The sequence below is a fragment of the Copidosoma floridanum genome, unplaced genomic scaffold, assembly GCF_036245765.1.
Source record: "Copidosoma floridanum isolate Cflo_tuat_1 unplaced genomic scaffold, Cflo_Japanese_pri ptg000019l, whole genome shotgun sequence".
Taxonomy (NCBI): Eukaryota; Metazoa; Arthropoda; class Insecta; order Hymenoptera; family Encyrtidae; genus Copidosoma; species Copidosoma floridanum.
This window is the reverse complement of record NW_028321896.1, coordinates 21,012,272-21,028,115: the sequence shown is the minus strand read 5'-3', so window position 1 is coordinate 21,028,115 and position 15,844 is coordinate 21,012,272. Positions and strand designations below refer to the sequence as shown.

The 15,844-nt window shown below is 36.8% G+C and overlaps 2 protein-coding genes across 2 annotated transcripts; one reads left to right on the top strand and one right to left on the bottom strand.

The window, feature by feature from the left end:
* Window positions 1–1,297, top strand: LOC149374585 (uncharacterized). The gene is made up of 6 exons (XM_089592999.1): window positions 1–84; window positions 169–279; window positions 370–592; window positions 706–829; window positions 906–1,049; window positions 1,201–1,297. The coding sequence occupies exons 1-6, from the start codon at window positions 1–3 to the stop codon at window positions 1,295–1,297; spliced, it is 783 nt and encodes a 260-aa protein (XP_089449125.1).
* Window positions 1,298–2,309: 1,012 nt separating this feature from the next.
* On the bottom strand, window positions 2,310–14,093 carry LOC149374584 (uncharacterized). Its single transcript, XM_089592998.1, has 14 exons — window positions 13,974–14,093; window positions 13,542–13,884; window positions 13,203–13,468; window positions 11,442–13,128; window positions 10,493–11,359; window positions 10,203–10,375; window positions 9,912–10,102; window positions 9,627–9,837; window positions 6,025–9,526; window positions 4,142–4,193; window positions 4,017–4,081; window positions 2,658–3,941; window positions 2,521–2,572; window positions 2,310–2,457 (listed from the first exon to the last, which is right to left on the bottom strand). The coding sequence occupies exons 2-14, from the start codon at window positions 13,852–13,854 to the stop codon at window positions 2,310–2,312; spliced, it is 8,811 nt and encodes a 2,936-aa protein (XP_089449124.1). The 5' UTR covers window positions 13,855–13,884; window positions 13,974–14,093.
* Window positions 14,094–15,844: the final 1,751 nt, after the last annotated feature.

The window sequence follows — 15,844 nt, the reverse complement described above, 5'->3', positions numbered from 1 at the left end:
ATGAAATCCCAAACAGAGGCGCCGTGCAAGAGCCCAAATCCTTGTGGGGCCAACACCAAGTGCGAAGTCAAGAACGGCGTGGCGGTGTGCTCTTGATTGTCGGGATACCGAGGGCGTCCTCTCGAGGGCTGCCGTCACGAGTGCGAGTCCGACTTTGACTGTCCCCAGCACCAGCACTGCTCGAAGGACTTTCGCTGCGAGAGCCCGTGCGCCTCCGTATGCACCGAGAGCGCCGAGTGCAACGTCATCAACCACCGAGCCAACTGCGTCTGTCCCAAGGTCATCATCATCATACACATCTTTTAAACCACATATACATGACATACGTAAAATACATAACCATTGAATTTTTTTTTCTCATTTTTGCAGAATTGGCTGGGTAACCCGCTCATATCCTGCCAGCCCGAGTGCACCCAGCACTCCGACTGTCCTGCCGGCAAGCCTGCCTGCCTCTATCAGAAATGCGTCGATCCTTGCGAGGGCACCTGCGGCACCAACGCCAATTGCGAGCTCCGCGACGTAACGCCCGTCTGCAGTTGTCCCAAGGACAAAACTGGCGACCCCTTCGTTTTCTGTCGGCCCTTCACCGATGGTATAATATATACATACATACGTGTATTAAATTAATATTAGCGCGTACATTATGCAAAATGCCCCCGATAACAACAATAACTCTTTGGGGCTACAATGTTCATTGACTTGCAGAGGACCTGTGCAGCGGGAATCCGTGCGGTGCCAACGCCGAGTGCCGACCGGGCCATGACAACACGGGTAAGAAGCGCCCGGTGTGCAGGTGTCCCCACGGCTATGTTGGAAACGCGCTAATCAGGTACACGCGTGTATATATATTGCATTGTATGCAATTTGATCTGATTTAAGTGATGTATGACATATTATGTTATCAGTTGTAAGAGGGGCGAGTGCTTGTCCAACAACGAGTGCCCGGACAATCAGGCGTGCATCAACTTTGCCTGTCAGAACCCGTGCACGGGCCGTGAGTGCGGTTTAAATGCCAATTGTACACCTAGAAGACACATTGCAGTGTGCCAGTAAGTATTATTAATCATACTAAAAGAAATACACGCCAAGTATCAAGGAGGTATAAAAAAAATACGTTAAGAGTGATAAAATTTATGTAAATTATTCAATACGTGGGTATCGATGAATCGATAAAACAAAAAATTATCACTTATTTTTCAGGTGCGCCGAGAGTTACCGAGGGGACGCACTCTTCTCCTGCAATCCCATCGAGGGTGGCCGTGCAGCCAACTACTACGGTCGCTACGCGCGCTACTGATTCTTATTTTTATTCCGAGCAACTGTTTTTTTTTTTTTTTTTTACTTTGGATATTAGGGTAGTTCCCACTATCTACTTATGTTGTACATAAATAACGTGTTCGATCCCTCCCTGTTTTCCACCTGTTGCAGTATTTTTAAGTTATTTCTCTCAGCGTATGGAGGTAATTGACCTTTTATTTGTATACAACCGCTTTTATAACTATTCTCATTGTTTGATATATACATATACACACGTATGTATTGAGCGTTTTACATTTGTGCCATTCTAGTCGAAATGTCGAATCGACGATTAAACGTTATTTATTTTGCACGCCAACTGATATGTATAACGAATTTGCCTAATTTATCACATAAATTGTAGATGAAAAATAAAACGATAAGTACGAGAAATTTTAATACAATAGCTATTGTTTTATTTTCTTGTGACTGTCTATTTATATTACATGGGATGACTATTTCGGATTTCATAGACTTCATGTTCAAAAAAACAACGAAAGAGACAAAAGAATCTGTAGCATATGCCTTTTTTGATAAAATTGTATGGTAAATTTCTACATTAACTAATTGATAAGATCTGAAATGCTGACGTTATTTTTATTTTCTTATACCGAATTTGAAAAGTAGCGTTCAAGGGATGCTTAATTCCAATAATACTAAATATCGTATTTTGTGGCCTGAAAAAAGTAAAGTACTGGTATTATCAGTGGCTTTGAATGTTGAGTGTCAAAAAAATTTATTTAACATGTGACGACAATTGATTGATATGTATTAAATTCCATGATCTTAACATGTTTTGTTTGCTTGATATGATCTATGAGGTATGTATGAAAGGGAATTTAGGACTTGCTTAAAAATTACTAGACTCAAACCTTTATAAAACTATGATGATGTATTAATCAATTATTTACAAAAGTATATTACAATCTGCTTTCCCGTTTGGAAAAAAATAAAAAAAAAACGAAAAACGACAAAATATCAACAGATTAAATGAAAAACATTTAATTGACACATCATTGTTCTTTGTTTTTCGTTTTTTTAGGCATTATAAAACAGCTTCGCGGATGAATTTTGGCCCAAGGTTTTTTTACATTGCCAGTATCAACTACCTCCAAGATACTCGTTGTTTCAACCCCATCGATGCGAATGGGCGTTAGAAATCTGTAAAATTCATATGAATTTTACACATCGAACATTCTTTTTTTTTTACTTGAAGGAACTTACTTCTGTAATCCAGTCGGATGTGCAAATTTGAAAGTGGTCGTTTGACAAACATCTGAAAATAAAAGTTTTATTTTCTCAAAATTCGATTCTTATTCACTTTAAATGTTGCGGTAAATATATCTTTTTTGATCACAAACCTTCAGAGATAACCGGAACATCTTCAACTGTTTCGGGTAACGAAAATCCATAGTCTTTACTTTCAGTATGCTCGAGTTGATCACGTACTTTCTTAGCTTCATTACCAGTAACAGAAGAAGCATATTTTCTCTTTCTTGTTTGTTTCATGGATATTGGCTCTTCGGGGATGACTTCCTTGATGATCGTTTTAGTGAGTAAACTGCGTATTACACGCCTACCTTCAGGCACACTCACGATTGAATCGACGCTAGTCGCTCTGCGACCTCGACCTGTCGTATTCCTTTTTTCCGCTTTACTCTTTGACTTTACAGTTCTTGTGTCAATTAAAATTTTTTCGATGTCTCCCGGTTCTGACTGGACAGAGCACTTACGCCTGCGAATTGTGGGCTCTGAACTGGAAGGTCTCGTAGTCTGGATTGCTCGTATAATTTCTGCCCTGGCTGGTGGGTTACTCAAATTGGTGATATTGTTACTGGTTTCCTTTGCCAGTGATGAGGCTCGCGTCTTCCTCAAACATCGTTTATTATCTTCTTTCGCTGTGGGTGTAGCCTGATCATTTTCCTGGACTACCGCACCTGCTCTTTTTTTTCTAGTGGTAGTTGATTCTTGTTCATTTTTCGATACGGTCCTGGCTCTGGTTGGTCTTATTTTTGACAATCCTTTTTTATCATTGTCTACGGACTCAGCTATTCTACTTCGAGTGTGAGACATTGGCAGATCATCGTTGGCAGGTACCGATTCAGTAGATGTGATTTGTTCGTCATTCTTGGATATCCATCCAGCCTTTGAGCGTTTGTCAGCAACTATCGAAGTATTTTTTTTTAATTTAGATGCTCTCGACGACCGCACTGTAGATACTTGTTGTTCTTCAGCCATTTCGTCAGTTTTCAAATCAACATTTTCTTTAGCAACAGATGCAGCTCTAGTTTTCCTAGTGGGTTTCACTGTAGGGGCTACATCCTTGGTAGAAGATCCAGCTCTCCTCGTGCGTATTGTTGTAGTTGATTTTGATGACTCTGATAATTTAATTACTTTTTTGGGTCGTCCTCGAGTTCGTTTTGTAAGAGTGGATTTGCTAAAATACTCTTCCTTACAATCATCCGTCGGCTCTATAAGTGGGTTGTTTGGTAAAGCCAACATGTTGCTATCTTCCTCAGGTTCTTCGACATCAGACGATGATGAGACTTTTTCGATGAATATGTTTGGAACATCGGATGTTTTTTTTACATGTTCCGATATTTTTTCCATTTCCTCTGGCAATGACGTACTTTGGTTTATTCGGTCTGTAAATATTGAAGGCATTATAAAATAGGTTTGAGGTTGCCGTGAAGTTGTTCCCACGGGGTTTTCTACATTACCAGTATGATCTAGTTCCAAGACACTCATTATCTCATCCCCATCGAAGCGCATTGGCGTTAGAAATCTGAAAAATTCATACAAATTTAATACATTGAAATTTTTTTTTTTACTTGAAGGAACTTACTTCTGTAATCCAGTTGGATGTGCAAATTTGAAAGTGGTCGTTTGACAAACATCTGAAAATAAAATTTGCGTTCATTCTCTCAAAATTCGATTTTCAGTTACTTAAGCTAGTTGTTTCCTAAATCAAAAGTATTTAAAAAGGTACGAAATTTTCAGCAAAACTAATCTAAGCGTCGAGAAATGTGTATAAAAAATTTGAGACCGATTAACCACGTCGTTATTACAATATCCTCGTCAAAAAATCACTCTTTTAATATTAGAGCAATGGTACAAACACTACATAGTCTCATTATTTAAAAAATTGTAACTTACCGCCTATTTATAAATAATTGAAAAACTACTGAAAACTATCTTAGGCAGTAAAGAAACACATACATTTTTTTGAGAATTTTTTACCACATAGTTTTAAAGTAATAGTAATCAAAATAGTGCTCTTCGTTTGATTTTGGAAGATACACTGTAAAAAAAGTCTTGTGTATATGTACCACATTGTTCATAAAATTACAGTCGAAATAGTCAAAATACCAACTAAAGAGTAGTAGATACCAACCATTGCAATTGTACTACGTTGTACGTAGGTCTTTTTATTCCCAACGCCCGTCATAGTAACTTTACTAAGTTCATCATAATAAATTTACTACTTGTATTGTTCAGTTTTATAAATCTCGTAGTAACATTACCATGTTGACTGTAAAGTTTATGTAGGATTTTATATTTACGAAACGATTATTTACAACTTCAATACAGAAAATAAACATGCATAAATTATTTCTTTATATTCGTCTAAAAATTCATTAATAGAAATAACAGTCGTGTTCACACTATTTGTTGTTTGAGTATTAAGTATCTTGCAAAAGTAAAATACTCCATCATGGCAGGCATTATAATTACTGTAGTAAATTTACTATTCTTATTGTTAATGTATCAAGTCCAGAGTAGGTCTTTTTATTTTCAATGTCCGTCGCAGTATTTATAATATTGATAGTTTTTACAGTATAACCAAGAGTATCACGTAAGGAGCAACACCACATTGTCACATGAGCACAAGTTACAAATAGGTAAATGCATATGTTTATGTACCTACGTACGGAGAGGTATTCACATTTCTCTCTGATATTTTAAATTCGTCATGTTAACCCATAAGTGCCACATTTAGCATATTTCAGTAGAACTAAAACCTGACACTATTTTGAAGTTTAGAATTAAGTGGTGCCAGGGAAATCGTAATCACAATCGTGCCAAGCAGACGACATGCAGAAAATAAACAATCAGTAAATTTACACCGAAGAAGCAATATTTTTATTGCAGTGTACCGAATACCGAAATGCTCGTATACATTTTTCACATTATGTTTAGCTTTTTTCCCCCATTTTGGTGCTATGTCAGTGGAAATTGCATTATCAATCGATAACTTCTCGTGACTATGTTGGTAAAGATGTCATAGGAAATTTTTCTTATTGTTTGCTTTCATTTTAATAACCTCTAAATGTACTTTGTTAAATATACAAGTTCACCTATTACATATACTTACACTTGCTCAGCCTTACACTACATGTACAATCCAATCGTTTATCATTTTTCCTCTGAGTTATGGCGATATCAAGTTCATAGGGGGTAACGAACAAGCCTCCCATATCAATAAAACCAATTAAATAAGTCATGTGTATTATTTTACCGAGCTACATTTAAACTGATACCTGTCATGTTTTAGATCTACCAAAAATGCGCTAGATGCGCCATTTGTGGGTTAACATAACGAAAACAAATACGGGATGATAGTTGAACATAACCTTATTATTGTATATTTATACATACGATTAACCTATACATTGGGAAACAACTACCTTAAATGTTACGGTAAATATGTCTTTTTTGATCACAAACCTTCAGAGATAACCGGAACATCTTCAACTGTTTTGGGTAACGAAAATCTATAGTCTTTACTATCAGTATGCTCGAGTTTATCACGTACTTTCTTAGCTTCATTACCAGTAACAGAAGAATCATATTTTCTCTTTCTTGTTTGTTTCATGGATATTGGCTCTTCGGGGATGACTTCCTTGATGATCGTTTTAGTGAGTAAACTGCGTATTACACGCCTACCTTCAGGCACACTCACGATTGAATCGACGCTAGTCGCTCTGCGACCTCGACCTGTCGTATTCCTTTTTTCCGCTTTACTCTTTGACTTTACAGTTCTTGTGTCAATTAAAATTTTTTCGATGTCTCCCGGTTCTGACTGGACAGAGCACTTACGCCTGCGAATTGTGGGCTCTGAACTGGAAGGTCTCGTAGTCTGGATTGCTCGTATAATTTCTGCCCTGGCTGGTGGGTTACTCAAATTGGTGATATTGTTACTGGTTTCCTTTGCCAGTGATGAGGCTCGCGTCTTCCTCAAACATCGTTTATTATCTTCTTTCGCTGTGGGTGTAGCCTGATCATTTTCCTGGACTACGGCACCTGCTCTTTTTTTTCTAGTGGTGGTTGATTTTTGTTCATTTTTCGATACGGTCCTGGCTCTGGTTGGTCTTATTTTTGACAATCCTTTTTTATCATTGTCTACGGACTCAGCTATTCTACTTCGAGTGTGAGACATTGGCAGATCATCGTTGGCAGGTACCAATTCAGTAGATGTGATTTGTTCGTCATCCTTGGATATCCATCCGGCCTTTGAGCGTTTGTCAGCAACTATCGAAGTATTTTTTTTAAATTTAGATGCTCTCGACGACCGCACTGTAGATACTTGTTGTTCTTCAGCCATTTCGTCAGTTTTCAAATCAACATTTTCTTTAGCAACAGATGCAGCTCTAGTTTTCCTAGTGGGTTTCACTGTAGGGGCTACATCCTTGGTAGAAGATCCAGCTCTCCTCGTGCGTATTGTTGTAGTTGATTTTGATGACTCTGATAATTTAATTACTTTTTTGGGTCGTCCTCGAGTTCGTTTTGTAAGAGTGGATTTGCTAAAATACTCTTCCTTACAATCATCCGTCGGCTCTATAAGTGGGTTGTTTGGTAAAGCCAACATGTTGCTATCTTCCTCAGGTTCTTCGACATCAGACGATGATGAGACTTTTTCGATGAATACGTTTGGAACATCGGATGTTTTTTTTACATGTTCCGATATTTTTTCCATTTCCTCTGGCAATAATGTACTTTGTTTTTTTCGGTCTGTAATACTTTCGGACTTTTCCTCCCAAGCCTTAGAATCAAAGCTTGTTGAGATGCTCCTAATTGGAGGTCGAGGAGACGCTTTTTTCGGTGGTTCCAAAATGGCCTGATGTGTTCTACTTACATTAGATTCGGGTAACATCTCTAGTTCCTCCGATACGAATTTATATAAGTTATTTCTTAATGGGTTTGCATATTTTTCTTCAATGCTTTGGTGCTGTCCGGATTCTTCTATCCTTGATCTCGATCGTACGTTTTCGGCTTGTATCGTTTCTTCGCCAGAAGTATTAGAATTCAAAAAACTCAGGACAAGATCATCTTTTCGTACTACTCCAGTTTCTGGCATCATTTCTACAATAAACTGGGACTCACTTTCTTGCCCATCTTTCGACTCATCGTCGGTTATTTCGTATTCTTGAAAGCCAGCGATACCCTGGCTATTAATAAAAGTTGGTTTTGGGAGACTGTAACCAATACTGTCGTTCATTTTAACTGGAACGGATGTTTTTTTTGCATGTTCCAATATTTTTTCCATTTCCTCTAGCAATGATGTACTTTGTTTTTTTCTGTCTGTAATATTTTCGGACTTTTCCTCCCAAGCCTTAGAATCAAAGCTTGTTGAGATGCTCCTAATTGGAGGTCGAGGAGACGCTTTTTTCGGTGGTTCCAAAATGGCCTGATGTGTTCTACTTACATTAGATTCGGGTGACATCTCTAGTTCCTCCGATACGAATTTATATAAGTAATTTCTTAATGGGTTTGCATATTCTTCTTCAATGCTTATGTGCTGTCCGGATTCTTCTATCCTTGATCTCGATCGTACGTTTTCGGCTTGTATCGTTCCTTCGCCAGAAGTATTAGAATTAAAAAAACTCAGGACAAGATCATCTTTTCGTGCTACTCCAGTTTCTGGCATCATTTCTACAATAAACTGGGACTCACTTTCTTGCCCATCTTTCGACTCATCGTCGGTTATTTCGTATTCTTGAAAGCCAGCGATACCCTGGCTATTAATAAAAGTTGGTTTTTGGAGACTATAACCAATACTGTCGTTCATTTTAACTGGAACGGATGTTTTTTTTGCATGTTCCAATATTTTTTCCATTTCCTCTAGCAATGATGTACTTTGTTTTTTTCTGTCTGTAATATTTTCGGACTTTTCCTCCCAAGCCTTAGAATCAAAGCTTGTTGAGATGCTCCTAATTGGAGGTCGAGGAGACGCTTTTTTCGGTGGTTCCAAAATGGCCTGATGAGTTCTACTTACATTAGATTCGGGTGACATCTCTAGTTCCTCCGATACGAATTTATATAAGTAATTTCTTAATGGGTTTGCATATTCTTCTTCAATGCTTAGGTGCTGTCCGGATTCTTCTATCCTTGATCTCGATCGTACGTTTTCGGCTTGTATCGATCCTTCGCCAGAAGTATTAGAATTCAAAAAACTCAGGACAAGATCATCTTTTCGTGCTACTCCAGTTTCTGGCATCATTTCTACAATAAACTGGGACTCACTTTCTTGCCCATCTTTCGACTCATCGTCGGTTATTTCGTATTCTTGAAAGCCAGCGATACCCTGGCTATTAATAAAAGTTGGTTTTGGGTGACTAAAACCAATACTGTCGTTCACTTTAACGGGACTCAAATTTTCAGTTAAGCACTTTTCATTAAAAGAATGATCTGTTTGTTGTTCTTCGCTGTGGATTATCACCAGGCTATCTCTCAGCTGAGCGCGATTGTCTTTATTTTCATCTTTCTCAGTGAAGGAACTTGAAAAACTGTAAAACGATTCTTCATCGAAATTCTCTTCGCTGTCATCCAGCTCTTTTTCCAAATTTTCTAGCTGCTGATTGTCTTTGTGTGCATCCGTATTGAAGAATGTATTTGAAGAACTCAGTTTTTCATAGTCCTCCTGTAGACCACCCTCTACATTATAATCTTCTTGATATTTTTCTTCTTCTTCTTGATCCATATCTAAAAAACATTCTTCATCAAACTCATTTTCAGTAAACTTCGTGTTAACTTGTGTATCTTCTTGAGAGTGTTCTACTGATTTTTCACTTTCACTTTTATCATGTTCAACATTGTGCAACGTAGATAGTACTTTTAATTGTGAAGTTTCCATGCTCGTATCAGAAGAAAGAATCGAAGATATATAAAAAGATTTGGATTTACGAGTTAGTAAAGCGGGCGACATTTTTATATCCACTTTAGAAGTTTCCTACAAAAAAAAAAAAAAAAAAAAAAAAAAAAAAAAAAAAAAAAAAAATTAGTAATTGAAAGTTATTGTCTGGATTGAGATTGCAAGTATGTTAAGGTACCTGTTCACACACGTTTGTGGTTGATTCGCTACACAAATCACTTTTGTTGGACGATTCTTCACTACATTCACGAGAGTGATTACTATTACTCATTTGTAAACTTGGTCCCGGCCGAGATTCAGCGAAGTCGACCATACTCGAGTCCGTTAAAATTGTTTTGTCTCTAAATGACTTTTTAGTCAACTTTGGAATACAGCAAGTTTCTTCTAGCCTGAAAATTTTTTATATACTCCGTAAAAATGAGTTTATTTTATATAGATGTTTATATAGTTGTTAATAACTTACTGGGATTCTTCACTAATACTTTGAATATCACCCATAGTTTCCTCTTTGTTACGATTTTCATCATTAGCAAATGAGTTCGAATCATCACTTTCGCTCAATCTGTCCATGTTGAAATGGATTCGTCGTAATGACTTAAAACCACTAGCTACCAAATGTTTTTTTGGGGTATCTGCTTCATCGTTCACATTATCCTTTAATTAATTTATAAGTTAATTTATTGAATCATTTTATATACATATGCGGCCTTATAAATCCTTTTACATATTTTTTGACCTTATACATTTAGCTCACCTCAGTAAAATCGTAACTAGGCGCACGAGACTTGCACTGAATTCTGAGGATTGATTGCGGCGTTTGAGTATCCAAGTTGTTTATTTTTTCATTCTCTTTCCGTTGCACAAGTGGTGTGCTACATATTTTAGTCATGCTAAGCCTACAGTCAGATGATCCCGATTGATCCAAATCTAAAACAAGCAATTGAACGAATACATTAAAATTATAATAAAACGAGGTTCACAAATAAATATATATATATATATATATGTGTGTGTGTATGTGTGTGTGTAGATAAAGTATACAACCATTCAATGTTGAGTCCCTGGATTGGTTGTTAAGTTTTCGCCGCTTTTTGACTATTTCATCATCAGGCTCAATTACCATTTTTAAAGCCGTCTTTCTCGTGAAGATCTTCCGTTTTGGGTATACAACATAATGTGTATCACTCTTGTTATTTATTTGAGTAACAAATTTTGGTTGAGCATTTATTGTTGCGCATGGCGCAGTTAGAAAAGGCGTATAATTTAATGGTCCAAGCCCATCTCGATCGGGCTTGCGACACGTCTCAAGTGTCTTTTCTACTGCCAAGTTGTAAACATCACCATCAATGTCCCAAGATTGAGACATTGGTTTATGGTGAAATCTACGTGACTCATTGTTGTTACTTATAATGGGATATGGTGAAAATCGTCGTCCCTTGGCCGATTTCGAGGTATTTTTTCTCCAGCTGTTTGCAAAACGTTTTGAGATTTCGGGTACATTTTTGTGAACCAAATTTAGTAAATTCCAAGCGGTTGAGTTAAAGTTTATTTCCTCATCAATTGATTGATGTGGGTTAAAGTTTTTTTTTACAGAAAAAATGTGGCTGGCTTCTACGTGGCGGTTCGTCAGCAAGTAGTGGATCAATCTAGTTTTGTCATTATAATTTTCTTTGAGATAATTGTCAAAGGCTTTCTCTTCTTCCGGGTTTAAGGGAAGTTGCAAAATTTTTCTGAGCTTTCCATGTTTTTCACATGAGCGGAAGAAACTCGTGAGTAACGGTCCGCAATCCGATGGCGGTCGTGCATGGAATGCTAACAGTAGATGACCCTGTTCCACCGCCAGATCGATCATTATGCGCCGATGATCGGACGATATCACTGGTGGTTTAATAATGAGCAGATAATTTAGAGCTGTTAAAAAAGAAATGATGAAAAAAAATTAATTGACAGTTTGCGAATGTATGTTACATATTTTTAAAATTTGAAAACGTACCTAATTTGTGTTGATTGTTTTTTAAAAGTGAATTTATAGCGAGTTCATGCTGCCAGTCTTCGATGTCATTGCTGGAAACAATTTGGCTTGTCATGATGTTGAAAAAGCCATCGTAATCCTCGTGATCGAGAAGCCAAAAAGCTCGGATGAGTTCAATAATACTAGGACTCAACTTAAAAGCTGCGGGATACTTCATAAGTTGATCGACTGCTGAATTTGAGTCTTTGAGAATCATGCACAGGTCCATGAGCAAGTAGAAGATGATGCAGTGTTTAGTGTACGTTTCAGGTAATTGACCATCTTTATCCTCCTCTTCGTCACTTTTTTCTTCGCAATAGCAGTCAGTTAAAAAACTCCTAAGCAAAGATTGCAGCGATGGAGGAGGATAAAGACCATCTTGATTAGGACACTCACTGTCTGACTCTTCTTTCCATTGCACTTTGAGTGGTGAACAATTTCTGGCAATCAATTGATCAATGAATAAAACATCATTTTCCTTATTGTCCTTCGTACAAGCGTCTCGTCTTTTTTTCTTGTAAGACTCTACAAGCTTATTTCTTGGATACTGAATTTTCGTAAGCGCTGAAATTTGCACGTCATCGCTTTCGTCGATGTTTTGCATTTCCGGCAACAGACCGACATCATAAAACCACAACACAACTTGAAAATAGGCTGCTATTTTTTTAAGGGCCCTTTTATGTTTAGTTAAATCGATTTCAGTATTGGGTAATTTTGATATAACGGTCTTCAAACATTCGAGTTGCTGAACACAGTTATGTAACGTTTTCAACTCAGACTCGTCCATATTGACACCCGACTGATCAAACAACGGCTTGCACAAACTATCGGCCATCAACTTGATTTCAGATCCACGTTGGATACTCCACCTCAGAAACTTTAAGTATAGATACTCTGCACTGCCATCTGACCACTCTATGGCACAGCGCAGTAAGAAATTGGCACACCGTTGATCTAGGCATAACGACAGCAGCATTTCTCGAGCTACTTTTTGTTCTACTTTTACACTATAATCTGGGATGACATAATCAAAAGGTATAAGGCCTGCAAGGAGACACCTGCGGTAGATTTCATTAGGCATGATTAGTACAATGGGTCCAGCTGTGGTGATCTCTCGTAGTAGCTCTGACTGCACCCCTCGGGTGAGCCAGAACACTAAATTTTTCTCCGATAAATCGATCCACTCCAACCTCAAAGAACTAGGGCAAAAAATTTCCTCTGGGGAGTGTGGAACTTTATTTGCAAACTCTTGCAACGTCTTAGGATTGTACGAACAACATAATATTTCGTCTCGTGAATAATTCTCTTGTCGTGTGTTATAACAAGCCAAAATATTGTTGGGATTTCGGCATCCAGCAACTGTAGATGGCATTTGTTCTTCGTACCATCGATTCAAATCAAAAAGTAGGGATCTCTTTCGAGTCCCGATGAGTAATAGAGACTCCTCGCCTCGGCGGGACCGTAAATCCGACGCGTCGCGATTGACTCGTTCAATTATAACGAGACTGTGGACTTTTTCTTTTTTTTCTAATTCGATCTCAAATTTTAGAATTGGGTCTGGCTTCAAATTAAAATATAAAGTGGGGTTTTCACCAAATTCATCGTTTATCTTGTTTTCAAACATTAACATGTACATGCGTAGCACTGTTACTGAATCTGGTGTACTACCCTAAAAACATGTATTTTAAAATTGATTTGTGAATATCGAGTTACATAATTGAAGGAGAAAAAAAAGATGTTTACCTGATAAGCGGCCCATAAAAAACAAAAGGGCTTGGGGTCGTCGGTGGGTTCAAGAAGTACTGCATGAGTGATAAATGCGTACTTATCCAAAATTGGACTCACCCATGTGAGAAATCCATTAAACTCCCAGATCATAATACGACCTAAGCAACCACTGATCAAACAGCCAATTTTGGAAGAGCACTGCAAGACAGTGCATAGTTTTTCGTTGAACAGTGCAGTAGCCTCAAATTCTTTTCTGTTGAACTTCATATAATGTTCAGTTTCTAAAATCACAACATTTCATTTTGTCAATCACCAATACAGTTATGTGCGAGAAAAATAGTTAGAAAAATTTACCTTCACTTATCAAATTGTATGCTGAAAAGAATAATTCTACTTCATTACTTGTTGAAGGTTCTAGCTCATTACTTTCTGAAGGTTCTACTTCATTACTTTTTGGAGGTTGTACTGCAGGTGAAGAATTAACAAATTCTAAACAGGCTACAATAGGCTTATCACTGTAAGATGACTTAGACCATGAATCTCTATTAAGATCAACTATCAAGTGCTGGAAGTTTCTGAGTGATACAAAGATTAATCCACTATTTTCTGGTAAAACTAAGTCTCGATTTTCTTCATTAAAATTTTCCCAGTCGGCCCCACCGTACATCACACACGCCTGTTCAACACCAGCTGGTACCTTTAAAAATAATTAGTACCTCATTAAAGCTAAAACCATCTACTATGAGATAAAACTAGTACATGGCACTAAAAACAAATAATACTCACTAGAATAGTACATAAAATTTTGGAAATGCAACAATCAAAAACACACAATTGCCCAACGGAATCTTGAATTCTAATAGCATTGCTATCAAGCCCCACAAGAAGTAAGGGCAAACTTCCTGGACGAGCAGGAAAGGCTGACACAGTGGTTATCTTATATGCGAAGGTCCATGATGTTACGTACTCACCAGACGTGACATTCACTACAAATAAACTTTTGTCGCAGCTTATCCAGGCATAGCTGCAGTCGCTGTTTAAAAAGCCACCTGATCTTTGTTCGGAGCGTGGCTCATTCCAGGAGTTGTTTTGTACAGTCTCATCCGGAACTTGAAAATCCGACGACTCCCATAAAGGTAGCTTAAGGCTTATAGTTTTGCGAATCTACGAGAAAGGTTGAATGATATTAAGGACCTACTCGGGCTCAGGTTTACTATCTGGCCGTACGATTTTTAACTTTATAAAGGTTTCAAGTAAAAGAGAGAAGTTGTGTTGTATCAGCATTCCCTATAAGGCTTGAAGTGAGGAAATATTTACATAATTGCAAAATAAATAAATTAGTTAATCAATTTTCGGATGCAACGTTGTGCATTTGTAACTCCACCTATAAACACACTTATAATACATTTGGAATTCCACTTGGAATTGCTTATGGGGTTTTGGTTTGATGCGTATGGTAACAACAAAACAATAGAGAAAGTTTAAAAGAAGTCGAGGACCTTTACAGAGAAATCCATAAAAATTAATATTTAGTTAGAAAGAAAACTTCAGAAAAAAAGAAATTTTACAGTACATATAAAATATGCGAAAAATTAAATAAAGGCACTCGATTTCACTCTCGAATCAAATTGTTGGTTTAAATCAAAAGAAATTTCAGCTGACGATGAAAAAGAGGAAAAAAATAAAATTAATTTAATAAACAACTCTCAGTTAGAAGTCGAATTAAATGATGCGCAGCTCAAAAAAACTTGTAGTTCCACCATTGATTAACATCAAATTACTTATAAACAATTCAGTAGAAGTAATCGGGATTTATGATTAAGGATCAAATGTATCCTTAATAAATTATAAATTGATAAAATTAAAAAACGAAAATGATAAACTTAAAACAGAAAAAGCTAATTTGATGGCGATTAATGGTGCAACGAAAGCGAATGGAATGATAAATATAAGAGTAAAAATTTATTATATAGAAAAGTCAATTTGATATGTTCGTAGTAGAAAGTGAGGAAATCAAGTTTGATGTCTTAATCGGATTAAATATGATGAAAGAATTTAAATTAATCCAAAATGAAAATTTACAAATATTATGAAAGAAGGAAAAAGAAAAAAATTCTGAATGTATTTATACTAAAAAAATAAATTTTAATAAAAACATAGACACAAATAAGTTTGAAATCTTACTACATGCTCTAAACTTCCATCAAAAAACTAAAATTTATGAATTCACAAGATAAATATAAATCAATTTTTGCAAAAGATAAATATGATGTTGGCTCAGTTAAAGAACACGAAGCTCGCATAGAGTTATTACTGTAGATAAATATTGCAGTAAAAGTCCTTATATAGGTGCACGATTGAAGATAAAAAGGAAATAAAAAAACAAATCTCAATGTTATTAAAATACTAGTTAATAGGAGAATCTTAATCCTTTTGCTGCCTCAGTAACTTTAGCATTTAAACAGACGATGGAAAAAAATCTAGATTATGTATGGACTTTCGAGAACTAAATAAAATAGTTATACCTCAATCGCAAGCATTTCCATTGATTCAAGATCTAATAATAAAAACAAGAGACTGCAAATGTTTCTCCATGTTAGATTCCCTCTAGAGTTTTCCCTGGCTTGCTGTTGTAGCAAAATCTTCTCTGGTAACCC

Coding starts and splice junctions, on each gene's coding strand:
- LOC149374585 (XM_089592999.1), top strand. CDS start 1: ATGAAATCCCAAACAGAGGCGCCGTGCAAGAGCCCAAATCCTTGTGGG. Junction 830..905: donor GTTGGAAACGCGCTAATCAG/GTACACGCGTGT, acceptor TTATGTTATCAG/TTGTAAGAGGGGCGAGTGCT. Junction 1,050..1,200: donor AGACACATTGCAGTGTGCCA/GTAAGTATTATT, acceptor CTTATTTTTCAG/GTGCGCCGAGAGTTACCGAG.
- LOC149374584 (XM_089592998.1), bottom strand. CDS start 13,854: ATGTACGGTGGGGCCGACTGGGAAAATTTTAATGAAGAAAATCGAGAC. Junction 3,942..4,016: donor CTTGGAACTAGATCATACTG/GTAATGTAGAAA, acceptor CAATATTTACAG/ACCGAATAAACCAAAGTACG. Junction 2,458..2,520: donor CATCCGACTGGATTACAGAA/GTAAGTTCCTTC, acceptor TGAATTTTACAG/ATTTCTAACGCCCATTCGCA.